The sequence below is a fragment of the Sardina pilchardus genome, chromosome 13, assembly GCF_963854185.1.
Source record: "Sardina pilchardus chromosome 13, fSarPil1.1, whole genome shotgun sequence".
Taxonomy (NCBI): domain Eukaryota; kingdom Metazoa; phylum Chordata; class Actinopteri; order Clupeiformes; family Clupeidae; genus Sardina; species Sardina pilchardus.
The window spans coordinates 7,244,467-7,271,466 of NC_085006.1; the positions used below are offsets into that span (position 1 = coordinate 7,244,467).

General features: G+C 42.7%; 3 protein-coding genes across 4 annotated transcripts; 1 reads left to right on the forward strand and 2 right to left on the reverse strand.

The window, feature by feature from the left end:
* Nucleotides 1-273: 273 nt before the first annotated feature.
* Nucleotides 274-3,637, reverse strand: snrpa (small nuclear ribonucleoprotein polypeptide A). The gene is made up of 7 exons (XM_062552251.1): nt 3,527-3,637; nt 2,923-2,998; nt 2,637-2,809; nt 1,945-2,130; nt 1,380-1,562; nt 1,206-1,294; nt 274-893 (listed from the first exon to the last, which is right to left on the reverse strand). Exons 1-7 carry the CDS (start codon nt 3,623-3,625, stop codon nt 734-736), a joined length of 966 nt encoding a protein of 321 aa, XP_062408235.1. The 5' UTR covers nt 3,626-3,637; the 3' UTR covers nt 274-733.
* A 119-nt stretch (nt 3,638-3,756) lies between these two features.
* Nucleotides 3,757-7,511, forward strand: actmap (actin maturation protease). 2 transcript variants are annotated; one of them, XM_062551802.1, is made up of 7 exons: nt 3,757-4,042; nt 4,322-4,513; nt 4,958-5,026; nt 5,654-5,778; nt 6,234-6,363; nt 6,460-6,530; nt 6,888-7,511. In XM_062551802.1, the coding sequence occupies exons 2-7, from the start codon at nt 4,323-4,325 to the stop codon at nt 7,220-7,222; spliced, it is 921 nt and encodes a 306-aa protein (XP_062407786.1). In that variant the 5' UTR covers nt 3,757-4,042; nt 4,322; the 3' UTR covers nt 7,223-7,511. The 2 variants fall into 2 exon arrangements, with proteins under 2 accessions (XP_062407786.1, XP_062407787.1); XM_062551803.1 differs by having other exon boundaries at nt 3,757-4,033.
* Nucleotides 7,512-9,292: 1,781 nt separating this feature from the next.
* itpkcb (inositol-trisphosphate 3-kinase Cb) lies at nt 9,293-26,239 on the reverse strand. The gene is made up of 7 exons (XM_062551801.1): nt 25,149-26,239; nt 17,199-17,298; nt 15,947-16,160; nt 14,429-14,633; nt 13,072-13,173; nt 12,645-12,716; nt 9,293-11,844 (listed from the first exon to the last, which is right to left on the reverse strand). The coding sequence occupies exons 1-7, from the start codon at nt 26,211-26,213 to the stop codon at nt 11,626-11,628; spliced, it is 1,977 nt and encodes a 658-aa protein (XP_062407785.1). The 5' UTR covers nt 26,214-26,239; the 3' UTR covers nt 9,293-11,625.
* Between the last annotated feature and the right edge of the window lie 761 nt (nt 26,240-27,000).

Sequence of the window (27,000 nt, forward strand, 5' to 3'; positions counted from 1 at the left end):
ATTTTAACCCATGTCAAAAGTCGGCTCAAATCTTAATTGTGGGGTGATTTGTTGTTTGGACAAATTTGAATTATCTATGCGGTGATAAAACCGTTGGATACTTGACATACATTAGTGTAACCTTACTGCAAAACCAATGGCAATATTATGGTATGGTGAAGACGGTGACTAATCACATAGGTGCACCTGTACCACCTTGGTGTCAGTGTACAATACCATAGAAAGTGTTCTAGAAAACACTTAACAAAAGACAATGATTTTAACACCAGAAACCATGGTAAAAACACAAAATATTTTTAATTAAAAAAAACAGAAAAGCTCCAGGTTCAATGTCGGGCGAACCAGACTCTGGGTGCAATGCTTGTAGAATCAAAACAGAATCAAGTACGAAAACCTAAAATAAATCTGTACTTACAAATCATACCATAGATGCTGTTCTCCATGATAGAGACGAGGCCAGACAGACAGCTTCTTTTATAATTACCTAGACAATACCAGTGGTTGCCTGCTGAATCTATCCACCAAACGACTGCAGCAGATTTGCCCACAGTATTACTTTGAGAAGAATTTCATTTTACCTGTTCCACAGAAGTGTCCTTGCAGACTAGATCAGTCTTAGATGAAGAGTAGTAGAGTAGTAGTAGAGCACAGGCTGAGGTGAACGAATTAAAAACTATGGTTTGGAAAAGTTTTCTTGAAAAAAATCTGTGTTATTGTTTGTGTGTGCTATGAATTATTTCTTGGCAAAGGAGATCTTCATTGCATTGGTCTGTGTGATCTTGAAGCCCTGGAGGGCCTCTCGGGCTGCGCCCGCCTGCACCTCGTTATCAAACTCCACAAAGGCGATGTCGTGGCGTCCTGGGACCAGACGCACTTCTTTGAATCCAGGAAACCTAGACGGAAAACAGCAATTGTCATTACTGTCGACAACTAAATGTTGCAATTATTGAGGACAACGGACTACTGAATGAGTGCCGAGAGGACAAACACAGGTCACAAATGTCTAACGTTTGATTCAGATAATAGCCAACTGGTTAGGATGAGTTTTGTGGAAGAATACTGTAAGTCTTGAAACTTCAAATATTCATCAACTTTCTTTTCTGCTTCATTTCAATAGTGAGCTTCCAAGTCCTGAGTATCAAAGGCTAAAACATACATTGACTCTTTTGAGAAAAAAAAAAAACAGGTAGAAAACAGCTACTTACTGATTGAAGAGCATAGACAACATAAGCTCGTTTGTCTCTTCTGGAAGGTTGGTAAGGAAAAGGATATGATTGGGAGGGTTCTCGGACACCTGTTGACAAAAAAAAGCCTCAGCATCAGCACGTGTCAATAGCCCTCAGGCTGGTAATATAGCAAGAAGTCTGTTGTATCCTTACTGCCTGGGCATGGGGCATCTGGCCTGGCATCTGTCCAGGCATCATCTGACCAGGGGGCATGGCACCAGGGGGCATCTGCCCAGGGCCCATGCCAGGGGGAGGCATCATACCAGGCGGTGGCATATAAGGAGGCTGTCCTGGCATTGGCATCATTCTGGGCGCCTGGCTCATGGGTGGCATACCCTGACGGATACAAAACAGGAAGATTAATGACATGGCCATTCCAAGATGGCACCTTCACTCTACAGCAGATCTGATGTTACTTTGCATAAACGTCAGATGAACAACCTCCTCTATGGGTTTAAGACCATGGTCATTCAGGTAATCAAATAGACACAGTTTAAGGATTGGTTTGTCAGACAGTACACTGTTGGATCCTACAGTAATTTGCTACTTAAGTGATATCCAGACGAGTCTTGTATACGTATACATACATTTAAGCCATGTCTGCAGTGCTATGGGAGAGTCAACGGTCAGATAAGAAGTATACCCAATCCAGAGTATTAACAGCAGAGCTCAAGGTAGCTGTGAAAAAAACAAACAGCCAAAGTTTAGACACACTTACAGGCATAGCAGCAGGTACACCAGGGCCCATAGCAGCAGCAGCAGCTGCAACTGCACCAACGCCCTTCTTTCCTCCAGGAGCCTCGGCTGGTTTGGGCTTTCTTTTCTCCTTCTTGCGGTCCCGCTCCACATACGTTCCCTTCATCTTAGCTATGATGTCGGAGTCCAGTTTGGAATACTGGATACGCTGTTAGAGATTATATTAAGACCGTTTAACACAGAATAATGGGCCAATTTTAAAAATATTAAAAAGTATGAAAATTACATAACGCCCATGAAAAGTTGCCTTTGAGGAGAATCACGTTTTAACCATGTTAACAAGTCCGTATGATATGCTTGTATGATATGCTTTACAAGACGTACGAGTGAAATAAGCAGAAAGAGTCATTGCTGTGGATTTCAGCTGTGGATCTACCATCAACAAATCACAGACTCAGAATGCCAATTTAACTGCAGCCCTTTAAGACCGTCTTAAGGGTACAGAACCATCTTGAGGGACAAATAGATCCCAAAACAAAAGAGTGTACAGTGTGTACAGTGACATTTATCCCACTTTAAAATCATGAGGGGATTTTACGCTAGAGGAACAGAGAAGAGATTTAGGACTATAATAAACTGCTGGAGTCTGTCTTTAAGGACCTAGTTTATGAAGCTTTGAAAGTGCTGTGCCAAAATGATGGAACTGGTTCATACCATAGGTTTATCGTAGAAAGGGAAACCCTGCATAGATCGCAGAGCATTGGAGGCACTGTTGATTTCCTTGAATATAACAAAAGCTTGACCCCTCAGTTTGACGGTCCGGGAGACCAAGATGTCGAGAATTTGCCCAAACTGGGAGAAGATGGCGTATAGAGACTTCTTCAGCTCTGGGGAAAAACAAACAGTGGGGGAAATATGTGACTTAATTTGCAGCAGGTAGCTATACTGTATTTATGATGGGAGTGCAATGCCAATTTCTTACAATCTCCACACATCTTACCATCTTTTTTAATCTTCTCGTTTAGATTGTTGATGTAGATGGTATGGTTGAGCCTGACGTCCTGGGCAGCCATTTCCTGCGTGGAAAAAGGAACAGACGCTTAAGGTTTTGTGCCTTTCTTGTTCCAATGCCAGACTAAGGATATGTAACTTACTACAGTTAACGTAACTACCAGTACTACTACTTATTGGCTACTACTAGCTGCTCTGAAACGGGACACTGGTTAGGTAAATCTGACTGCTTGCACGTGAACGACAACAAACATTAGAGACCCTTCCACTCACAACGTCTCTTATCTATAGTTTGTTATTTAATAATACGCTACTGTAGAACCTACACACAAATACAATTACAAGATTCACAAAAGACTGCAACTTGTGGAAGCTATTTAGTGAGTGTTCTATCTACAACCAGTTTTCTCGTTAACGTTGGTAAGCTAGCTACTGATTAGCTAACAGTAACTAGCTTCCCCGACAAACGTAAACGTTAATCCACAGCTTCAAGAGTGCGAAGACCAAACATTAAAACAGACTACCATTATGTTTTCACTCTTGCAAGATTACCTATTTCTTACAATTTCCAACGGATTTTGAAATAAACTTACGATTCCGCTCCAGCGTTTGAATGGACTGCTACCACAATGAGACCGCCGAGTAAAGAACACAGAAGGAGCAGGAAATGAGGTAGAAACAAATTTGAACATGGACTATCTTGATTGGACACATTTTCAGTTGTGACTTCACGGATTGGTTAATGGTTAAATTTCCGGTTAGCTATTGAATTAAACCTCTTTTAATTGGACAGTATAACAACCATGCTATTCCGTACATGTGATCAAAATGTAATAAGTAGTAGTTTGCTGTCAGCTGAAATGAACATTCAAATATGTGCGTTTGTTATCGTTAGTTGAACGTCGATTCCCGAATGGGAAGTCCTTTAATGTCGATGAAAGTAGGACGACGATTTTTAGTGTTGGGATCCTATGGGGGCCCATATTGCCTTATTTGGGAATCGTCCCCTTAATAGTTTGCTAGTCCTGTAAACTCAACCCTTTGGTCCTTCATTTCCAGTCGGGTATTGATGATTGCCTTACGTGATACAGTGTGACAAGGTGATTAGTGTAAGTTTGTTGTTTTCCTTCAAAACATGGTGTTATTCAGCTATTGCGGCTTGCCTACGTTACTTTGACCAATTGTCAAACATATGCACAATGTTGCTCAATAATTGGTCTAGGAGGCTACATTTTTAAACCTAGTAGGCTACTAGGCTATTTTGCTTCTAAGGGCTTCATGGTGGAGTGGTTGGTGGAAAACAGTTCAACATTGTATGATTCAACAGTAGCCTATTTTGACATAATATGGACTGAACTTTTCAGCACATTTGTGTTTTGTGTTTATAGTATGTCAATGGAACATCCTAATTTGCCACCTCCACCACTGCTGCCTCCTCCTCCTCCACCACCTCCTCCTCCAGTGCCAGGACCTTCAGTGCCTGGGAAGAAGAAGCTCTATCAGGCCATAGCTGAGGGAAAGGCCCCTGTAGAGGGGGACCATGAGGAGGCTCTGTGCCTTCTCAAGCAAAGGGACACTGGGTAAGTGTCAATTCAGAGAGAGAGAGAGAGAGAGAGAGAGAGAATTGACATTGATGACATACACTGCACTTTTTAGACACTCATCTCTTGCTAAGAGAGGATAGTGATTGTTTTGTCCATGATGACTTTATAGGTTACGTTATGCCATAGACTGAAGGCTATATAGACATACAGTCTATGGGTTATGCATTCACACCAATGAACAGACCACTAAAGGGAATAGTTCATGTTTCCACAAATGTCAAACATGTCCTCTGCTGTTGTGAAGTGGCAGTTGGGACTGCTTTAAACATTTAATTCACTTTCTTTGGGACAGGTTAACCCATTACTTTTCCCAACTGATCTCCTCTTGCATTGAGCAATCATTCTTTGGTCATTAAGCAGTCATACATTGGTTATAAACCACACTGACAGTGACAACTCAAACTTGTGTCTTTCCCTTAGCTTTAGGAAGGACCTACAGTGGTTGCTGCTCAACAAATATGTGCCTTCTCTTATTCAGGATGGCCCGCAGTGAGTAGTCATCGTTATTCTCCTCTATCATGGAGCACTATGTAAGATGTCTCACAGATTGTAGTTATCTGACATTTGTGACCACGTGCAAGAAGACTTTATATAACAAGACAACACATAACCTGAAACAGAATGTCTTGTGTTTTCTTTCTGGTGAACCTCTTATCAGTACGAAACGTGAAACTCACATTTACCTTAAATTACCCCAGAAAAACATACCAAAACTACTTAATTTATATGGAGTGTTCACAAAATGTCAATATACATTTAAGATGTCAGGTCAGAGGTTCCCTTTATTTGTTGTGATTAAGGGGCTAATAAATGACAATTTAAGTATATCTTAATTTTACTTACGGTGTTAATTTAGGGACTCCTTGATTAAGGGGAAATCGAAAAAGTAAGGGGTAAATTCAGTAGGTTTTTCTCCTTGATTGACCATAATCTATGCACATTTCTATTTTAAAAACTACTTAATTATAGAAGGGTTTAAAGAACAAAGTCTGGCATTAAGAGGTGGAAATTAAGAGGTTTTCCGAAAGTGGTCCGAAAGTGTCAAATAAGCCTTTGGAAACGATACAAAAGGTTAATAATTTTTTCCTAAAAATACATATTTCCTTTTCTTCCAAGGTGTGGTTTAGTGGCCTTGTGGATGGCATCACAATTGCTGCAGCCAGCAAGGAACATTTCCATGGATGTGGTAGTTGAAACAGCACTGACGAAGGGTTATACTGTGCAAGGGGAGATGTTTTCAGGTGAATAACGTTAATAGGTTGTTTATGAAGTCTGCTCCACAGTGATATTATTTTTCCGTTTGTCTGTCAATTCATTTTTAAAACTATGTATTTGGCCATGCTGCTCCTGTTTATGTATTCACTCTATGAATAGACTGTCAAATCACTATACACTGGAGCTTTATTTTCATTCTTATTGCAACCAACCAAATGAAATGATCTGTTATTCTAGAAATGTGTAGTGTCATCATGTATGTGAACATGTTCCAGTTGAAGAACTGATAATGTACGTCTTGCATATTTTCCAAATTATTTTTGAGCGCAACACACTGGTCTCTATTGGATCAAAAACACGAAGGGAACATTTTTGTTGTTGTTAATGATGCATTTGTTGAGTTGGCAGTTTACAGTAGATAGATGTCTGAAGAAGGTCCAATGCAGTAATGTAAAGTGCAGTGTGTGTATCTGCCCATCAGCCAAGGACATGGCCTCACTTGCACAGGAGGTCAGCGGGTGTAAAGCAGAGCTTCTGAGAGGGGGGATGGATGGGGTCAACGGCCCCCGAATCCTGAGGCATCTCATCGAGGGACAGCCTGTTCTCATACCGTATCCTGGAGAGTCTCTCTGTGTTGCTTAATGTCTTATTAGAGCATGAGATTAGTATGTGCCTTTGCACAGTGTGCCTTGACAGCTTTGTCACAGATATGATGAGGACTTCAACCATGAGCCCTGTCAGCGCAGTGGTCACAGAGCGCACTGGGCAGCGGCATCAGGTGAGACACTGGGCCGATGGTGCACCCCAGGATAAGGTGACCAGATGTCCGAGACCAATATCGGGGACATAATCCCAAAAAACGGGGACATTTCCAGTTTGACCATCAATCTGACTGAAATATATACAAGTTTTATATTAAAAAAACATAGGTAGTTTTTCTGTATTTTCCCGGGGACAGGCAACCAAAAACGGGGACTGTCCCCTGAAACCGGGGACGTCTGGTCACCCCACCCTGGGAGGGGTGTATTCAGTAGATAATGTATTCAATAATATTCACCAAACATGCCTTTGCAAACTTCACCCTGGTAGTTACTTTCTCCGTTTTTTTAATGCGTTTTACTTCTCTGACCCTTAGGTATATTGGTGGGTTTGACCATTAACAGCTTGGACATCAGGCAGCTCCTCTCGGACCCATCTCTTCCCTGGGTCTTCATGCCTCGTGAAGGAGACCCTCCTCCTGTATGGTCCATGGACAGTGTGCAAGATGTGTATGTGTTAGCTAAGCAGGGCAAAAGCCTACGATATCAGTTGTGGAACCTTGGAGTTGTGACTGAAAGCAATCGGCAACTCCGAGAGTTGGATCCGCAGCGGGCAAAAGATGGGACAAGCTATGTGCTGCCCCCTGGTGGTGTGGAAGTGGGATTAGCTGGCCAGGTGGTGCTTCTCCACACCAAAACACCAGCTTCCTGAGAGTCCAGTCAACTAAAACAAAAAGGACACACCCCAAAAGAAGTTGCAGTAGTAATGTTTGATAGTTTTATTACTCTCCTGCATCATATCAATGCATACCTTCATAGATTAAGTGGAACATACCTTTTTCAAAGTAAAAGGCTAAGTTTGGACTAATATTAAAGTGCTGTGGTCTTGTTTAAAATTGTATAAATATTGGAGGATCTTTGTTCACCTATTCAACATATCCAGTGTCTTTTTCCAACATTTGTTGACTCAATCTGTATATTAAAAGTGAATATTCAATGAATATTGTTTAATTCAAAGACTGGCATTCTCTACATTGTTTTGAAAACATGTCTTCAACTAAAAATTCTACATTTTGTTTTTTAATCATATTTTGGGGGCTTTTTGCCTTTTACTGACAGAGGACAGTGAAGAGAGACATTAAGCCAATGGGAGAGATAATAGTTTGATATATGTTTTATGCAAATGAAACAAAACCATGTATGAACCACACCTGTGAATTAAACGGTGTCCAATAGCCCAATAAATCAGAATCAGATTGTGCGTTAATCATAAAGAAAAGAAATACATTCACATAGCCCACCCATATTAACTTATAGCTGAAGGAATTTAGCAAAATGAATCTTCGATTAATTACAGGAAAAAGGAACAATCTCTAAAACTAGAAAATATAATTTCGAGGAAATTACGAGTGCATGAAAATGCAAAACATATATTAACATAAAATGCGAAACTTTTATTTAGAAACAGTTGTGAGCAGAGGAAACAGTTGACGGGAGTCATAGTTGATGACAAATAACAGTTGGAATGGTTGACTTTTTACAACTTTTAACAGCCCAAAACTTCAACATTTTTAAACTGTCATATTTGGAATCCTGCAATTAGATTGCGGGATTCTGGGAGCCAATCAAATTGCAGGATTCCAACAGCCAATCATATTGCAGGATTCCAACAGCCAATCAAATTGCAGGATTCTGGGAGCCAATCAGATTGCAGAATTCCAACAGACAATCAGATTGCTGGATTCCAACATACTGGGAGCCAATCAGATTGCAGGATTCTAGGACGTCCGACAAAAGTTCTCTCAAAATTGTTGCGTTGCATCACATGATTTTATCGCTAATGTTCGCTCGCATCGCGTCCGGTTAGGATAAGTTGTGAGACTTGCTGCGTTTGGCTTAATGGCCTGATTGTGATGTCATGAAGGGCAATGTTAAGTCTATGGGGGAAATTTAAATAGTTTTTAATTTATAGTTTTAAAAGTATAAAAGTTACAAAGTTGAAAAGTCATACCAACCTGGTACATAAGAAGACCTACGTTACATAGTTTGAATGAAGTTTCCAAGTTAAGCAGTGCGCGAAAAATAGTGTATGGAAAAAGTGGTAAGCGGAATAGGAAAAAGATGAAGCCTAGGAAGAACAGTACAGTGCATTTTCATGCACTGTAACTAGATCACAAAAGTATGTTTAAATGGCCCAGATTTCAACCTCGGAATTGACCTTGGCCGACTAAGTGCATTGCAAAATGCATTCCAATTCTAAATGCAAGGATTTAATTGTTTGCATGTCATGGTGAAGAGGTCGATGAATATGGCAGTATGGATTTATCCCCCTCCTCTCCCCATAAAAGAATCTGTTGGTTATACTCTTTTTTATTATTACATTAATGGCACTTTATTCATGTGATGGACTAAATTAGTAACTAAAGTTGGAATCCAAATCCATCTGGTTTTCGAAATACAAGGAAATATGCCTACAAAAGCCTTTGACAATTGTATCTCCAAGCTCAGTTGTAAGATAAATGGATGAATTTTAGTCATTAACAGCATATGCCATAAATAATATTTCTGCACCTAAATGTATAAGACGACTGGTGGCAGCCATCATATCTAATGACGTTACAGTTTATGTATAACAAATATGATAACTTAGTTGCCTCGATAGATGGCAGTCCAAATATTTCAGAGGAATGGTGTAGACACAAAAAGCAATAAATATGTGTCAGAATTCCTGAAGCACTACCAGTGCCTGTATTGTGGTATTAGAATGAATTGAAATCCATGCAAAGCTTACAATTCCAGTTTATTGCATTGGCAGTCAGAGATAGTAGAACCAGGCTCAGTATGTCCTTAACTGAGACTTGTGCAAATCATCTCAATACAGCCAACCACCAGCTTCTAAACTTGCACCAAAATATTCAGGAATGTCAAAAAAGAAAGCATAGGTCTGTGGTTAGTTCTTGATAGAAAATATACAATCAACTTATTGCAATTAAGACCAGTAAAGATACATAAGAAATATAATACTTAGCATCATCTGTAAACAATACATCATCAGCTCCAGGGGAAAAGAAAACAGAAGTACAAAGCATAGAAATGGTAAGATTTGATTCCTTTGACTTGGTTTAAGGAATGTTAATGGAAATCTTCAAGTATTGGAATGCTGCATGACAGACCAACTAATGCAGAAAAATACAAAAATAAAATAAAATAAATCTATACCAAGTTCTGAAAAGACTTGGAGCTGGCAATGCAATACAAGTTTCAACTCTGTGTGAGGGGTGTACATTGTTAATATCTAAAGCATATTCAAACTTCTGTCCCTGCCAAGCATGCTGAAGGAGGTCATGTCCCATTAAACAAAAAAAGAACTGTAAATATGTTAGTGGTGTTCCACAACTGCAATGACAGCCAAACAAATGAATTGTGAATAGATGAATAGATCCCATAGGGCCAGTGCAGACTGATCAAACTGCACTGAAAACATACCCAGCATCATGGCACATTAAAGAACAATGAGAAAAACCTTCCAGTCTATAAACGACTCTGCATTTTTGGAGGACCACTGTTTCCATATACAGATATTTCACTGGCAGCCGAAAGAAGTTCATTCCAGTTTTAAAGTTATTAGTGCAGTTTTAGTGAGACTTGAGTTCTATGCCAGACTTGAGCCTGTAAGACCATTGCATAGCTGAATAAATAAAAGAATTTCATGTTAAGAGGGTAATAACTTTAGCCTAGTAGAACATCCACCAATAACCAGAAAAATATGCAGTGAGTGCTCAAAGTATGCAAACCTAGATGGTATTTCAACCAATAATGTTTCCTAATGTAGCCTGTACAGCTAAATATGATACCCACAAACTACCCTTCTCCCAAGGTATCTACACCTGCTGTAAGACCCTAATTCAATTTGTTCTGAGGCTTCTAAAATGGCAGATGATCCCTGTCTAGTTGATTGAGGTTTTGTTCCATCTTGTCCTGCAGCTTAGATTTAGTTCTGGGTCAATACATTCTGATCCTCAGAGCTGACGTTTTCACCTGAGCTGATTTTCATCTCTTTCAAAAGAAGGACTATCGACTAAGGCTACTGAGAAATCAAACCAGCATCTAACATAGTAGGCTTATAACTGAGGCATTCATGAACCATGATTAAGGCAGCAAGCTCTCAGGCACTGATATCATCTTCTTGAACAGTGGTGCTTCTTTCACGCTGTCTCTCCCATCAGACACGCTAGTACCTGGCCGTAACTTCCTGGTTACCTGCAGTGTTGCGGAAAATAAACGCCTGCCTGAACAGCTGGACTGTGCCACGCCAGTGAGCTGAAAAGGCCCCATTTGAGGGTCTCCTCTTCCAGTAAAGGCCTGATACTTCTCTTAGTTACACAGAGCTCAGATTCACACTTGGGTAATGGAAAAACTTGACAAACCACAGCTATAGTGTAAAACTGTTTGAAAATTCTTCTTCCTGCAGAATCTCATCTAAAAAAGGATATGCTCTTAAGCAAGTAAAATTAAATACAAACTTATTTACATTTTTAAAAAAAAATACACCAGATAAGATCCAGTGTGCACTAGTGTTGTAGCGTATTCGGCTGTAATATAAAAAAGTAAAAGAGGTTGAGTCTGTATATCACAAAAGGGTCTCCAGGTTGTCCATCTTCTCCTTAAGGTCACTTCTGTTTGTGTCGCTACTAAGGCAGCCAGAGCATTTAAGTGTGTTCCCTCTTCTCCCCACCAGAGGGCAGACTACCAGAGAGCAGTGCTGGTGAGAAGTTGAGAACCACCACAAAGTGTCTGTTGAAGGCAGTGGAAGGGTGAGTGTCAACCTATATGTCCAACATAGGTGTCAAATCGTTCATAGGCAGTGTGCGTAAGGATATTCCCAGGAGAAAGGCACAAGTGGTTAAGCATATCCCTTTAAATAGTTCACACTCATCCTTTTTTCCCCCCAGTCTCTTCATCTCTACCGTGGTTTCTTCTTATTTGCTTCCCCCTGAGTGTCCACAGTGTAATGCCCTGTTGCTGTTCATCTAGCTAGGAGATCAGGTTCTCCAACCAGCCTCCCTTGGCTGAGGAGGTGGTGATGGTGGTGGTGGGGCTAGGAGGGGGGCGGCCTCAGGGCTTGGAGGCAGAGCTGGGCAGCATGGCACTGAAGATGTGGATGAGGTTGTCCAGGCCCCACATGTAGCCGTCCTCGCGGTTGCCCTCCTGCCAAGGTGTGCGGTGGTCCAGAGTGAGGGGCGGGGGAAGCGGCACGGTCTTGCCAAAGTCGATCATCCACACGCGCGCCTGCCCAGAGGCATCATGCACAAATAGCAGGGAGCTGCCCACCACCTGCACACACCAGAGAGAGAGAGGGGGGGGGTCAGGCCTGCCCAGATGATGCTTACACGAGAACACGGCATTTTTTAAAAAAACAAATGAAGTTTCTTAACACTACTAGAGGTAAACAGATGAATGCATATCTCTGTAGGGATCTTCTCCATGTTAGCACTTTAGATAACTCTGTTTGGCTTAGTCAGCGTAAGTGATTTCATAATTCACTTGGTAGAAGATAGAGTAACCCTTCACTTTCTCTAAAAATACTACTGCCGAGTTGGATGCGATAATGAAGATTCACAGTTCACACTCCATTACGAACAACCAAACAAAACATCACAGTGGGGTGAAGTTCCTCTCCAAAATGAGTACGAGTCAACAGTAAACAACCACAGTGTACTGTTACCCAACAACTGCCAGTCGGTTTATAAAAATGCACGGATAAGCAAAATCTAGCTGAGTGTGTGGCTAGCTTTGCATTTTGCATTTTGTTTCATTTCTATAGTTTGGGCTTTAGGCCATCAGTTCATCCTAACTGACGGACTAATGTAGTTTACGGTAAGTTTGTGTAAACCCTCAATATACAGACTTGCTTGTTTGTCCTGGATTAATAACACTATCATGAAGTAAATCATAACAGAATGCTGACTAAAGTGGGGTTGAGCTCATAGAGTTTACAGTATAAATCCAAGTAAAATCCAAATCCAGCTTTAGGAAGACTTTAAACCATCTTGGTGAACAACACAGGCTCTGTCTACATACAATAGTACAGCTTTAAAGGGGCACGAGTCCTCTGTGCAGTGTTTAGATCTTACCTCATGGGTCCTGAAGAACACTGACGTCTCCAACACTGAGCGCAGCTCCTCCAGTCTCTGGAGATACGTTCTCTGCAGGCACCAGAGACATAGTCAATGTCTGTGCAAAACACACCTGTGCACATGTACTTGTACACAAACACTCCATAACACCCCTCCTGGCCAATCATATACTTAAGAGCAGATTTTAAAACCTTCAGATGACCCTGCGACTTTTACAACAGGCAAATCACTGCAGACACTACAGACCACAAAAGTGCACCTTTGGGAAAGGGCTTAGTTAATAGCTGACAAGGAACTGGTTTAGTTTTGTTTTGTTTCCTTCAGAACAATGTGGTCTTTGTCTCTCTAAGTGGAATTCTTTCCTCCTGTATTCATGCTGTGTACATTACTGTGAATCAGACTTCGTTGGGGCACTAAGACTTACTAGAATCTGCATGTTCCCATCCACAAAGTCCTCCAGAGCCTTCATCACCTGCTCTTGGTCTTTGGTCTTTTTGAAGTTGGTGTTGCACGTCCCATCAGCCTTCTGTTCCACACAAAAACACAGCAAGATTATTTTTAACCATAGCATGAATGCATTAAATGTTAAACAGCAACCACAGTATAAACATACATTCTGTTACCTGGCACGGACGGCTCTTTCAAAAAGGTTAAATGCTATGGTTGACTGACCACAGGTACAATAATTAAACCAACAATAATACCTACAGTTATTTTTTTTTAGATACGCACTCATTTGCAAGTATAATGTCTCCTGCACTGAACCATGAGAAAAATAAACAGAACGCACAAGCCCTCAGTCTAGGCTTGTTTCAGGCAATCTCTGAAAGTCTGTTATTGCATTCATGGCTGACTGCGTCAACACTTGAGCGGAGATGGCGCAACCTCACCGAGGTTCCATTCCATCACAGATTACGGCGAGTGATACATGTTTGTAAGTGATAGATGACATTAACCACGCCAGTGTGAATAGGTCAGTGCTGGCCCTGGAGGAATTCAGCATGCGTCCATCATCATTTACATATATTCATTTACCCAGGAATGCTATCCTACCACCCAGACAGGATAATATGTGGGAAAGCACATGCACGAGAGGACTTGGCAAGACAGTCAAGGCAGTCAAGACAGCTTTGCTATGGCTTTCCAGTGCTGTTTTCCATATCAAAGTCAATGTTTTTAGAGTCATAATCTCTGGAACCTAAATGATTCATTTATCCAGGAATGCTATCCTAACACAGAGACAGAAGGCCAATACATGGGTCAGCAAAAGTGAGAGAGCACGAGAGGTTTTGGCGGTCAAGACAGCTTTCCAGTGTTGTTTCATATCAAAGTAATTTTTTTTTTTAAGAGAATCATTTCTGGAACCTGAATGAGGCCATATTCCCAGACAACAGATATGAAATGTGGAAACCTTTCAGGGTTTTTTTGAAGGATTTTTCAGTGAAAAGCCTTTTCAGATGAAGTATGTAACGATACAAAGGGTATTTCAGGGCCAGCAGAACTGCACGAGTGCAGCTGTGAAAAGCCCTGAGGAGTGCCAAAGCAGGATTTTAAGAATCGTTCCAAGATGATAACTACACCACGTGTGTCAACAACATCCTTGACAACAAGGAGAAAATCAACAGTTTGTCTTGACTGGAAAAGCCTGCCGAATTCACCGTTCCATTTCCTCTGGGAGTAGTCAAAGCCATAACTTTCTCAAAATACTACATCTCATTGGGGAGAGAACAGACACCCAAAGCATGACTGCGGAGGGTTGCCGAGATGGAGACGTGGCCCACCTTGATGCCCTCGATGCGGAAGCCGAGGGTGGCCGTGGAGCTCAGCGTCTCCCTCCACTGCATGTAGCGCGGCTTGAGCACGGCCTGCTGGGAGTGCTCCTCCTCGTTGGGGGCGCACGGGTCCACCGCCACCATCTTCTCATACATGTCCTTCCTGAGGCGCGGCCGCTCACGCGCCTTCACCAGCTCCTCCTCCAGGTACGTGCTGCAGGACAGGGAGGACAAATATGGGTATATATATATATATATTAGCTATTAGACTATTAGCTACGGATTATACATTGATTTTGCTAAATTTCTTCCGCTATGAAGTTAACACAGGGGGACAGTTAATATGGTGTTAATATGGTTTTGCTTCTTTTAACTTGAATAAAACACTGTCCTGCGGCTTATACACAGTGTGGCTTATATGCGGGAAATTACTGTACATAACCTATATGTTCTGGGAAACTTAATCTCTGAGTTCATGTGTTTCATTCAGACCCATTGCCTAAGAGGTGTATAAAACAAAGCACCTAGTCGTGCAGTCTGCATTCACAAACATTGGAGAAAGAACGGGTTGTTCAGAAGAGCTCAGTGAGTTCAAGTGTGGTACTGTCATAAAGTGCACAAAGTAAGATCCACAGAGGCATGGCATAGAAGAATTTGAATAGCCGTCAACATCAACATGGCTATATTATGAACGGAGTCATTGTAAGAGCTAATGCAAATTGATAACAGAAATGAATAATAGTTACATAGATACATTAGATGCTTCAAATACACATGACAAAAATACTAACAAATACTTGTGGTCACACTGTGTTAAAAACAGCAGCATCAACCGACGCCGTAAGCACAAGTCCTGAGGCTAGCTGAAGTCAGACAACAGTTTGACGCCAGGATATTGGCCAGCAGGTATAACCGTCCCACTGTCTGATAATGTCCACATAACAAACAAACGTAAATTCAATTGATGGAAATGACCCGTCAGATCTGGACAGCGCTGGATAAGTAAAACAGTCAAGGAGAATTTCATTTGCTTATATTTCCATTTATGGCCTTGATTATGCTGACAAGGATTTTAACACTAGCTAAGCTGAAACAGCACCAACAGGTCATAACAAGCACTCAGCCACCAATCAATTTTACAATACAACCCCAGATTGTATGGAAAATTCTACCCTACATACAGTATATCATTTCTATTCTGTTCTTCCTACCAGGTTAGCCATTTCACCTTTGTTCTGAGGTATACGCTAGTCAAAGCAGCCCCAAAGCACACAGAGCTTGTGGACCACAGACCACCAGCTGTAGTTGTAACTCGGTCACATCCTTTCACCGTAATTTCCCGACTATTAGCCGCGGCTTATACATTGATTGTGCAACATTTCTTCAGCTATGAGGTTTATACAGGGGGGCAGTTAATAAGGTGTTAATATGGTTTTGTTTCTTTTAACTTGCATAAAACACTGTGGCTTATACACAATGCGGCTTATATGCGGGAAATTACTGTAGCTCCTCAGGCACTGTACTCACCGGCTGCCCATCTTGCAGTCCATGATGGAGGGCGAGTCGAAGTCGGCCAGCAGGTCGTCCATCAGGTTGTAGTCCTGCTCGTCCCGCTGCACCACCCCGTAGTAGCCGGGGACGAACGGGCGCAGCACATCGCTCATCAGCTCCTCCAGGCACAGCTGCTCGCACTCGCAGTACTTCTTCAGCAGCTTCCCGTACTCGCCTGCCTGGAAACTACCTGTGAGAGAGAGACAGAGAAATAAATAAACTGAGATGGACATAGGAGAAGCTTTTTTTTTGTCCTGTACTGGTCATTGTCTATGCTTTTTTTTTGTGGTTGTTTCCACACAAAATTCCTCACACACTCACAACTTTGACATGCTTTTTTTACTGGTGTCATATGCTTCTGCCTGACTGGTTCAGTATGTTGATGTGCAAATGTGACAAGACAGCTTATTTCCATGTGAACTGCTGTGAGAATGTGTGAGAAGAGTGAGAGAGGGGGGAGGGAAGGTGCAAATGGCCAGACTGCACAACTGCTCAAGAGGACAATAGAGTACTGAACGATACTAATGGTGCCTTTTGACTGGTAGCCTTAGCATTGTACAATTTGAAAAGATTCATGCTGAAACTAAACACTGTCAAACCAGCCTTACCACCTCAAAAAACAAACTCCCAATGATCTAAATTTCATCAGCCTTATCAGTTCACTTCCTCGGTCATCCGTTTAAACATTGCTCAATGTGGAGGGCAAAAACAGAGATGGAAATCTTGCCACTAAATTTAATTTGCTCACGCTTTGTAGGCCAGGGGCTCTGCTCTAAGGAAGGGACATATTCGATTTGCTCACATAAGAACTGAAGAACTCAGAAGATTTGCAAGCTGAACGGAGTTAAAGTTCACAGAGGGTCTAGCAGCGGTTCCCTGCACATGCACCATAAATGAGGAAAACATTTCATTCTAAACAGCTGACATTTAATTTGAGCTCTGAACCAGGGAGAGACCAGTGAATGCTGTGAGGATGAGCTATCTTGACAGGAAGTGTATCTAAGCAGTCAGGAAATGAGAACAGGAAACTAAAGGTTGTGTTTGGTCTTAAATTAAGAGAGGGAGACAGACATTGAGGTGTGAATTTCTATTCATGCCTCTGTGTGAGTCTTTGTGTGTGTTTGTGAGTGAGAGACAAAAGAGAGGGCGAAGACAGACAGAAGAGGATAAAAAAGGAACACAGATGGACAACGGAGAAACACATTTCCGAGCGGATCATCGAGTTTACCTGCATGTCCAGCGAGCTGTACCCAGGGGTAGCGCTTCTTGAAGGACACCACGAACGGCGACCAGTGGACCATCGTCTTCAGCTTCCTCCACGACTTTGTCTGCATGGCGAGCACATCACATGACGAGAGAATCAAACAAAGCGTAAGAAATCCAAGTCAACACCTTTGGACTTTAAATAAACTCAGAGCGCATGGGGGGGCACAAAGAGCAACCCGAGCTGCAATGGATTAAACATTATCCTGGCGGCCACACCTCAGAGTCAGCTCGGCTCGACAGCCGCACGTCTGAAATCACAGCGGGCCCACAAGGTAGCTCTGCCCCTTGCTCTCTCTTTCTTTCTCTTTTTCTCTTTTCTCCCCCGCTCCCCCTCTCTCGCTTTCTCTCTGCCAGGATCTTTATTGATCAGCAGGAATGGAACGCCAGGCTGGATGGGGCAGAGATAAGATTAACACGATTTTCCAAACAGACGAGTCATCTGTACACAGAGTGGCCACTGTGTTTGTCGAGCTTTTCCCAGGCCTCAGGGCTGTGCGAGTTTGAGTGTGTGTGTGTCTGTGTGTGGGGGGTGTATATGTGGGGGTGTGGTCGGAGGTGGAGGTGAAAGCAGGGTGGAGGGAGTGTGGGAGTGTAGAGAGGGTGGGTGGGGGGAGGCAGGAGTGTGTGTAATTTGTGTGAAGAGGGGCTGTGGGACTTTGTGTGTAGGAGGATGGGGAGTAAAACCAATGTCCAGGGAACAAAACAAGGTCACCCCCGTCACTGCCTGGGGGTTCTGACGTAAACACAACACATAGGTCCTGATTACACACCAAAGTAATTGATAAGGTCACCTGGATGTGTTGGTTTCACATCACACACTATCTGATGCAAGAGAGAAAGAGTGGTCTTGCTTGACCAGATTAAGTCTCTGAGCAGAGCAACCCACTCCTTTTCAAACAGATTGGATTATCAAACCACAACCTACACCTGCCTGTGAATGACCCTAGTTATTGACTGTGTGCATGTGTGTGTGTGTGCGCGCGCGTGTGTGCGTGTGTATGTTAGAAACAGATGGTGAAGGGGCAAAGGGGGGCAGTCTTGTTTTTCCAGTAGAGCAGATATTGCTTTAGGACATAAGCACTGGCCTGTAAAGAGAAGAAACCTGGATGAACCCAGTGCAACACACATCACTCTAACCAGAGAAAATGGCCACACTTGGCTTTGGCAAGAGCTCAGCAACTAGTCATCTAGGCTACTGCACAGACCCTTGTGTGTGTGTGTGTGTGTGTGTGTGTGTGTGTGTGTGTGTGTGTGTGTGTGTGTGTGTGTGTGTAAACAGGAGAGGGGGAGGGGAGTTAGTGAGAATAAGTAGAGACAAAAGGAGGGAGAAAACAAGAACTCCTCTCATCTCATTTCTTATTCGGCGTGTAAACAAGAGGGCCGTCACTCAGGCCCCATGATGACGCACAGCAGAGAGGTGAGGTCGCGTCGCGTCACGTCACAATGTGGCTCTCCATGCACTGCCCAAAACCTCCTCATACACCACTCACGGTCACCGCTTTCCAACCAACTTCAACTGCTGTAACTAGGGTCACTGTCATACCCGAGTACAAAAAGCACTGCCACAGACATCAACTTCTCAACCTGGAATGCTAAAAAAAAAATCCCCGTTAAGTACACCCTGTACAAAAACAGTTCTGTGCAATACATTGTAGTTGTCCGTGTACGCGGCACACAAAGCTGGAGGACCAAGGCTTTTGTCCAGAGGCCTGAGCATGTTGTGTGTGAAGTGAAGTCTCCTCTGGATGGATGACTATTTACAGTAGCTGGGGCATCTGGCTGTGGCAACACCTGCCCCCGTGGCAAGCTAACAACCGTCACCACCACATATACCAACACTTTAACCACCATCACATCCTACCCAACAAAGCACCACACGCCCAGACATCGTTTTTAACGTTTAGATTCAAAACATTATGTTGGTTGTTTTTGTGGGCAGCCTAGTTTTTAAATAACATCCTTAAATTGAATTTTGATGGCGATCACATAGACACAAACTACCCATCCAGGCTGTTCACTAGACCCTAGTTTTGTACTCATAAAGCCAAACTAAGAAGCACAATGCAATGCCCCAAGGCAAGTCTGTAGGTTAGCGTGCTAGTTTTGCATGTTCTATAATACAATGCATAGCTCATTTCAAACAATGAAATTACAGTTTGTAGATAGGAAGAGACTGAGTCAACGTGATGCTTCACCACCAATTTGACTGTTTTCATTTTCATTTTCAGGCTTGTCGTGGAGCAGACAGAGATCTCCAGATTCCACATCTATTCAACTGTCCCCTACGCTTTAGAAATGGCAGGAATGTCTGGCTTTCGTCATAGTGACGGCAGGCGGATTTAGGTCTGCCTGCAGTCAAAGGTCACCCTGCTAGTGGTTACTGGCTAGACAACTTGTATGCATTAATTTATGATTCACACTGACTCAGGAAGAGGGAGAGAGAGAGAGAGAGAGAGACTTGTACTTCAGCCAAATGGTGACAGACAGAAACAATTGAGCTAGAAACTTACAAGCTGACTACTCGACAACCCGTGATGCATTTGCAACATGAACGTGTGCTGGGTGTGCGGTTTGTGCCACTGGCTTGTTTGAGTGGGCTGGCATGGCCAGCGGGTGAGGCTAGCTGCTCTCTCACTCTTTCAGCATGACCGATGGCCTATATGCCACGGAGGGCTGTTTCAGACAGCACATGTATTCCCGGTGGAGCGCCAGCAATGGCATTTTCGGTCATTTTCTGATCCTTTTGTGTAGTCTGGAAGCCAGGCCGAATTAAACCCCCGCCTTCAAAACTTGAGGTTGGGAAATTGAGTCAGGCTACCTTTCGTCAGGCTACGTCAGGCTACTCCGATTTTGTTAAAGCCCAACAGCGCAGATCTTGTTTATGCCCAATTCTTTATTCAACTTCGACACTCGCATAAATCCTTCAGCATTTTAACATGCTCATTCATTAGGTGCAACACCCAACCATGTCATGTAAACAGGCAGGTGAACCATACAGGTGATGGCCAGAAAAAGTTGTGCTTGCTGAAAAGCCTTCCAGGAAGTGCATGGCATATAGCCTAGTAGGCAATGTTGGCACGTAGAAAGTAGGCAGCAGCTTTCAAAGCCACTGGATTCCAGCAGCCTCTTTATTCACATCAGTGCTATACAGGTGTAGGCTGTTAAAATAATTTTCTGCTGAGGAGTAGCATTTCAGGATTCCAGTGCTTTCAGGGTTCCAGTACATCTCCTCTGGAAGTGTCCTGATAGGCTTTGGCCAGCAGTAGTACAGTGAACAATATTGTACTGTGCACTCACTCACACCGTTTCCACTCATTTGTGCAAAGGCCTTAATGCAGCAGATGTAATAAAGTATTCCAGTGCCAAGATGAACCCATATACTTGTCCTTCGAATGTGAAATGGGAAAACAGTGTTATTCTATTCCTGCAACGTCAGCGACAAAATGACCGATAAGGATCACTAGAGGTCTGAAAATTTGATGAACACAGAACGCTCTCATCAAAGCTGCATTTCACAGAGAAAACGTCTTTAAGTGCAGACCTTCCAGCTGCTTTAGTGTTTACGTTATGAACTCCTCAAAGTTATACCATGAGCCAGCCCCTTCTGAGACCTGAGAACAGTGACCTGTGACCTTTTGTGACTTTGACGATTATAACACAGTACAGTCAAATACAAACTACCTTTGGTTGCACAATGCATAAATCCAACGCCTGCTCATCCTCATTCCTCTTCCTCTGCTTTCACAGGGGCCAGTCTCTCTTCTATCTCTTCACTCCTCCCTCCACCCCCCTATACATCAGGTCAGTGACCATGGCCACTGACCTGCTCTCAATCACGCTCACCACAACACTGTGCTTAGTGTTAACACAGCAACCTTTCACACATGCGCACTCACACATTTGTGCACTGGCAAAGAAACAGACACATTCATGTAGAGCCTCAAATGGGTCTGTCCTGATACATATTTAAAAATCAATGACATTGAAGAGACGCCTCGATGACAAGCTGCTGAGCTCTTGCCAAAGCCAAGTGTGTAAAGCAAGATACAGAAACTTGTCAAATTCAGTTTCAGTTTTAGGGGACTGAGGATTTCCTATTCATACCATTCAACAGCAGTTACCCTTATCGCTACAGAGCTCTGTATCTGATGCAAAAGTAATGTCATACACATTCATCACCAGTTCACACAGCCTGAACACTTGACTATACTGTAACAACTTTTAAACATAGGCTCCGCTCTGTTGTTGCAACTCCAACCTTTCTTGTCTGTCCTGGGCTTGCCTTGCCTCTCTCCCTCCCTCCCTCCCTTCCTTACACACCTCTGCGACCCATAATTACACCCTTCCTCATTCTACCCCATCTCTGAGAAATTCCTTGAGGCGAATACAGGCCTACTGCACTAAACCGGGGGAGGCTAAACCAGTCGAGCAACTACTGTATCTTCAAGTAAAATAGAGACTCGAAGGGAGGGAGGGAGGGAGGGAGGGAGAGAGACGAAGAGAGAGAACTCTGGGTGTGTTACAGTACAAAGCACTACGAAACAAATCAACAACATCTAGAGTTCAAGGGTAACAAATAATATGAAAGAATATTACATAGAATATATGCTACATTAAAAATATTTTATATTTGAATACACTTTTCTATTTAAAAGGACGAGAATGTCGCTGAAAAGAAATAAGTCTTTTCATATCACAACAGTCTTTTGTGATCAGGTCTTGAGGGGTTCAGAAACAAGTCGATCCCAGTTGCTGTCGAAAGTGATGTCTAGTTTCTGGCTGGCATGTGGAAAGCTACATGTCAGTATTGTTTACACCAAAATCTCTCTCTCTCTCTCTCTCTCTCTCTCTCTCTCTCTCTGCATTTCACAGAGACATTCTTTTAAGTGCGGACCTTCCAGTTGTTTCAGTGTTTATGCTATGCACTTCTCAAAGTCATACCGTGAGCCAGCAAGCCCCTTCTGAGACCTGAGAATAGAGACCTGTTCCTTCTTTAATTTTGGAACGGCTTTCATAATGTAGGCTAGTGATTGTGACAAAAATTGTGACATAGTGAGTTGTAAGGTTCAACTTTGTAGGGATCTACAAGATGCAATCACATTAGAACAAATGAGTGTATGCATGCCATGACTGTTTTATCACATTACTTCTGTTTGCAATATGCTACTGATATACTGGCATCAAATACCAATATTTTCTTACTAATTGTACAATTATCTAAATGGACCCATTCATTTATTCACACTTGTGAGTCAATCCTTCACACATAAACATTTGCATAAACACTAAAATGTCAGAAACACTTAATGTAGAAGAATTACATTTTTGGGCCTTCTATAAAATATGTTTAGATATTTAAGAGGCATCAAGCTCAACATATGCACTTTGTACACTGTTTCAGTGCAGTGAATAAACACATGTTTTCATATTTTTGCCCTTTCTTTTTCATTCGCACAGATAGCGTGATGCATCGTAAACTAAATTGCTGAATTGTTATATTACCCTTGATGTGGGCAAAGTATTGTGACCGTATCGATTCATGATTTGCTCTGACTCCGACCCGTACTGTCAAGTGCCAAGAGAAGCTTCAGGCTGACCGCCTTGACAGTTTGTTTTTGTACTCGTGCATGTAAGGGTGAGAGGGAGTAAGAGTGAGAGAGGGGAGAGAGAGAGAGAAAAAAAAAGAGAAGCAACTCCATATATGGAAACAATGTTGCATAGCAACGGAACCGCCTTCAGCCCAATTTTCCATTACACACTGTCGACCGTGACAGAGATGCCATCAGTATGTGCGTAGGTATTTGTGCAAGTTTTTACATTTGTGTGTGTGTCTGTGTGTGTGTGCGTGTGTAGATACAGTATGTCAGAGAGGCTGTGCTGGTTTTTCATCTCTCGAAAACATATATGCAAGCCTGTATGGTTCTGTTCCCTGAGGTGTAAGCATGTTAAGCAGCTAGCTCATATGGCGCTCCCCGGACAACACCACTAGCTAAAACACTGTGCAGTGGAAGTTGCAGAGGACTTCCTCCATGTTTGGTTCAAAGACACTGACACTGACACCATCAGAAAAGAATGCAAGGAAAAAACAAAGCACATGCCAATATACCAAAGACACAGAAGCAAAGATAACAAAAGGCTTCAGAAGACCAAAAAAGAAATACACAGGAATAGATAAGCAGAAAGAGACACACAGGCTGTTTACAGGAACGCTGACATCAGCCAGTCTTTCCTCAGAGTCAGCCAGAACACAGAGGCAGAACTTCCTCACACTCATTTTCTCCAGATTGATTCACAGTGACTCAGACACTGCAGGCAAACAGTCGTCAACAGTCATCCCTCAGACATGCGTCCCTCTCCGCCTCCTCCTTCAATCCCCTCTCCCACCATCCACACACCACCACAGAAAACCTTCCCACTGGGAAGGGAAACAGAGAGCAAGATTCCCTGAGAATCTGACAGACAAACAAAAAGAAAACACAAGCACATTTCCCGACAAGCGTCTATAAGCGATAGCCTAGTAATCAGAAAAGCACTCCTTTGAATAGCGCAGTCACACGAATCTGACCCTCGATTGCCCGTTCCTGGAGTAACACACACAGTTCAGGATGACAGCAAAGCCAGTTTATAGCCAAGATCATCACGAGAAACTTCCACCTCATTTAGATGTACCAGACATCCCATAAAACCGAAACACAGTCTCATATACATACATGTTAATGGCCCACTAATAAAACCACGTTATCAGTGGGGTTGTTATGTTCCCAGTCTGATTCATCAAGGCGGAAAGATAAGAGGATCTCAAGGAGATTTCAGCATGAGACTCTTGGGAAAACAGTTTTCAGGATGAGAGAGCGTCCAGAAGAGAGCAAGCCCTCGTTCTCAGCTCTGTGCGCTCACAAGCTCGTCTTTGGCTACGTGGATTAATTAATCACTGACTTTTAATGGGCTAAGTGAGGTGTCAGACAAGCGCTGGACAAACAGTTCTGACTGAAGGAGATGTGGGGACATGTTCAATTTAGAGATCAGTCTCAGAAGAAATATTCATGTGGCTGCACTATACACAAATATCTAAGGTGTGAACCTGTACAAGTGGCATCAGCTTCTGAAGAACATGGTAGGATGTTCAATTCCATTTAGAACAAGAGCAAACAGCTATATAATCATGGCAATAATAATGAACAAAAGGTAGCTTCAAACTTTTAAAAGTTTGCACATAATGTACATTACACTATCCTAAATGATAACGCATGCTGTGCATAGACCTGCTGAGTATGACATGAGCTGGAATATTTATGACTGTGGCAGAGGTTAGGAAGTAGCCTAATTATACTTTGATTGCTGTTCAAGAAATGTTCCATACATGAATTATGACTATAAGACTATCAAAGCCAGAGTGTCCTTCCTCCTTTCCTATAAAACAGTGGAAATGTTGGGCCATTATGTGTGGATGCATGGCAATCAACAACCCCTTACACCCCACAGATTATTGTTGCCCAGTTATGCAGTGTTACTCAGAGCTGCTGTTAAATGCTCTCCAGTAACCTTTGAGAGTAGCCTAATCCCACATAGACTACACTGAAAAAAAAAAGAACCCGAAGCACACTGGCCGCCACAGTTCACTCAAAGAACAAGATGCACTTGGCCTCCTGAGTGAAAATATAACTTCTCAATTATGGCAATATCTGGACTGTTCAGTGTTCACTTGCATCATTTGTAGGCTACAATCGGCCTAGAACTACAGTGTTTTAAGGAATCTGGTTGATGACAAGAGGTCCAATCGGTGATCATGTGAATTTAGTAGGCTACATCAGCAGACAAAGGCATTACCACAGGCTTACAGAAACATGAATAATACCTTCCACACAAGTGCAGGGGAGGGGACAAACATGGCTTAGGAAAACTTAATACTCACGCCTGTAACATCGTCTGGGCCGCCCAGCATATTGTATGAACTTGGGGAGAGACTGTTCGGTTCGAGGTCGCTACCAGTAAGGTCGTCCTCGGATTCCTCAAAAGATGAAGCAGAGGACAGGCACGTAGAGGAAGAACTTGAGAGTTTTCGTAGAGACAGTGATGGCACAGGGGAGCCTCCACATCCACTGTCCGAGCAGGGGGACTCCTCATCTTGGTGTTGATCAAGAGATTCTCTGCCGACTCCTATGTCACTAGTTTGTGGTCCAGGACCAGGACTTGGGGTGATGATAAGTCGAGGAATAGTTCCTGGGTAACTAACAGATGAACTACTCTGAATAGGACATTCTTGCGAGTCTTGAGAATGAGAACATTCCTGGTTGCGGCTCCCCATGGGCCTTATACAACTGGTGTTTCGCTCGCTCAGACACGTCGATTTGGGAGAACATGTCACGTTCGTGTTAGTTTTTGTCATATTAGTACTTTCAAGAGGAAAGCTGTTATTAGCATAAGTATGAATAGGGTCTTCCAGTAGTAAAGTCAAATCTGACGAGGGCTGCGTCTCATTTGTCGCTGTAAACGGGACTGATCTGACCGGTAACGCGACATCCGACTGGGTCCTGCTCTTAGCTGCACCTCTTTCACAGTTCTCTCCAAACTTTTTTTCCATGGTCCAGCGTGAGACATTCCAATCATTGTCCTTTCCGGCTGTTTTTGAATTGACACATTGAAAGTGTAAGGGTTCAGAGCAAGCAAGCCCGTTGAACGATGTGCCAAAACCGGGCGCATCTAAGTTTTTTTCAGCTCGTGTGGTTAGAGCCGACTCTCCAATAATCCGAGTGAGCACATGATTACCGGATGGGCTTTCATCGGCGTCGATTCCCTGACCAGTCTGGTAGTTTAGTAAAAGTTGCTCCAAAGTTACTTCCAACTTCCTGCCGCTAAAGAACGTCACGTTCGGTTCTGAGTTTGGTCGATTATGAGAAAGCCTGGGCGACTTACGCTTTCTGTCCCTGTCAAACCAGTACCCTCCTTGCTCCAGGTCTAAACTCCGCCGTATTCGCATTCGCTCTGCTGTGGAACGTGCTTAACAACACTCTCAATGAAAAATGCGACTGAACCATTCCGCATGCCGTACTTCTAGGCCCGCGTGGTGTAGGTGGAGTTATGAATGCATTTTTCTCGTTTTTTCACGACGTCACGCACCCGACGTTAAAATACTCACGTAAATTTGCATTGCACTTTTCTTAGGGAGAGACTCTTGTTTCTAGCTGCTTCTCTAGGCAACGACGGCCCATGTGAAAGGTAGCCGAAATTCTGGACAATCTAATACGAAAAAGAACTATTGGCTAGCCTACTAGTAGGCGTAAGATAGCCCTAGTTCACCTGGTAGCCTAGACTAAAAATATTTGGCCCAGTAGGGTCGCCAAAGATTCCTTGTTGTAATAGAAACACATTGCCTATTTTGTCCCTAAACAAGATTCCTAGTTATTTTTCTAAGATGCTGCTAATTAAACTGAACCTATATTTACCTGTGCAAACATCCTAAAAAGGTCTTCTTATCAAATATTTTGGGGTTGCTTTTTGTGTCAGACAGTTTTAAATATGCTAGATAGATAGATAGATAGATAGATAGATAGATACTTATATTAACAATTTGATCTATTTTAGGGAACAGCATAGGTTGTTGAGCGTTTAAGCTAGGCTTAAGTTTAATGCATGATCAGAGATATATGCCTATTTGCTGCCCTCCAGTGTTACAGAGACTGCAGCACTACACACAGCTTCAAACAATAGTCTAGCCTAGCCTACTAAGTAAAACAGACTCTCCAATGTAGGCATATTCAAGAACA

Excerpts from the sequence above, each read along its gene's own strand:
- snrpa (XM_062552251.1), bottom strand. The coding sequence starts at position 3,625 with ATGTTCAAATTTGTTTCTACCTCATTTCCTGCTCCTTCTGTGTTCTTT. Across the intron at positions 2,131-2,636 it reads CTTTCTACGATAAACCTATG|CGTATCCAGTATTCCAAACT; the intron begins GTATGAACCAGT and ends AATCTCTAACAG. Across the intron at positions 1,563-1,944 it reads GTGTACCTGCTGCTATGCCT|GGTATGCCACCCATGAGCCA; the intron begins GTAAGTGTGTCT and ends TGTATCCGTCAG.
- actmap (XM_062551802.1), top strand. The coding sequence starts at position 4,323 with ATGTCAATGGAACATCCTAATTTGCCACCTCCACCACTGCTGCCTCCT. Across the intron at positions 5,027-5,653 it reads CTTATTCAGGATGGCCCGCA|GTGTGGTTTAGTGGCCTTGT; the intron begins GTGAGTAGTCAT and ends TTTTCTTCCAAG. Across the intron at positions 5,779-6,233 it reads GCAAGGGGAGATGTTTTCAG|CCAAGGACATGGCCTCACTT; the intron begins GTGAATAACGTT and ends TCTGCCCATCAG.
- itpkcb (XM_062551801.1), bottom strand. The coding sequence starts at position 26,213 with ATGCGAATACGGCGGAGTTTAGACCTGGAGCAAGGAGGGTACTGGTTT. Across the intron at positions 17,299-25,148 it reads GCCCAGACGATGTTACAGGC|ACAAAGTCGTGGAGGAAGCT; the intron begins GTGAGTATTAAG and ends CTCGCCATGCAG. Across the intron at positions 16,161-17,198 it reads ACAGCTCGCTGGACATGCAG|GTAGTTTCCAGGCAGGCGAG; the intron begins GTAAACTCGATG and ends TCTCTCTCACAG.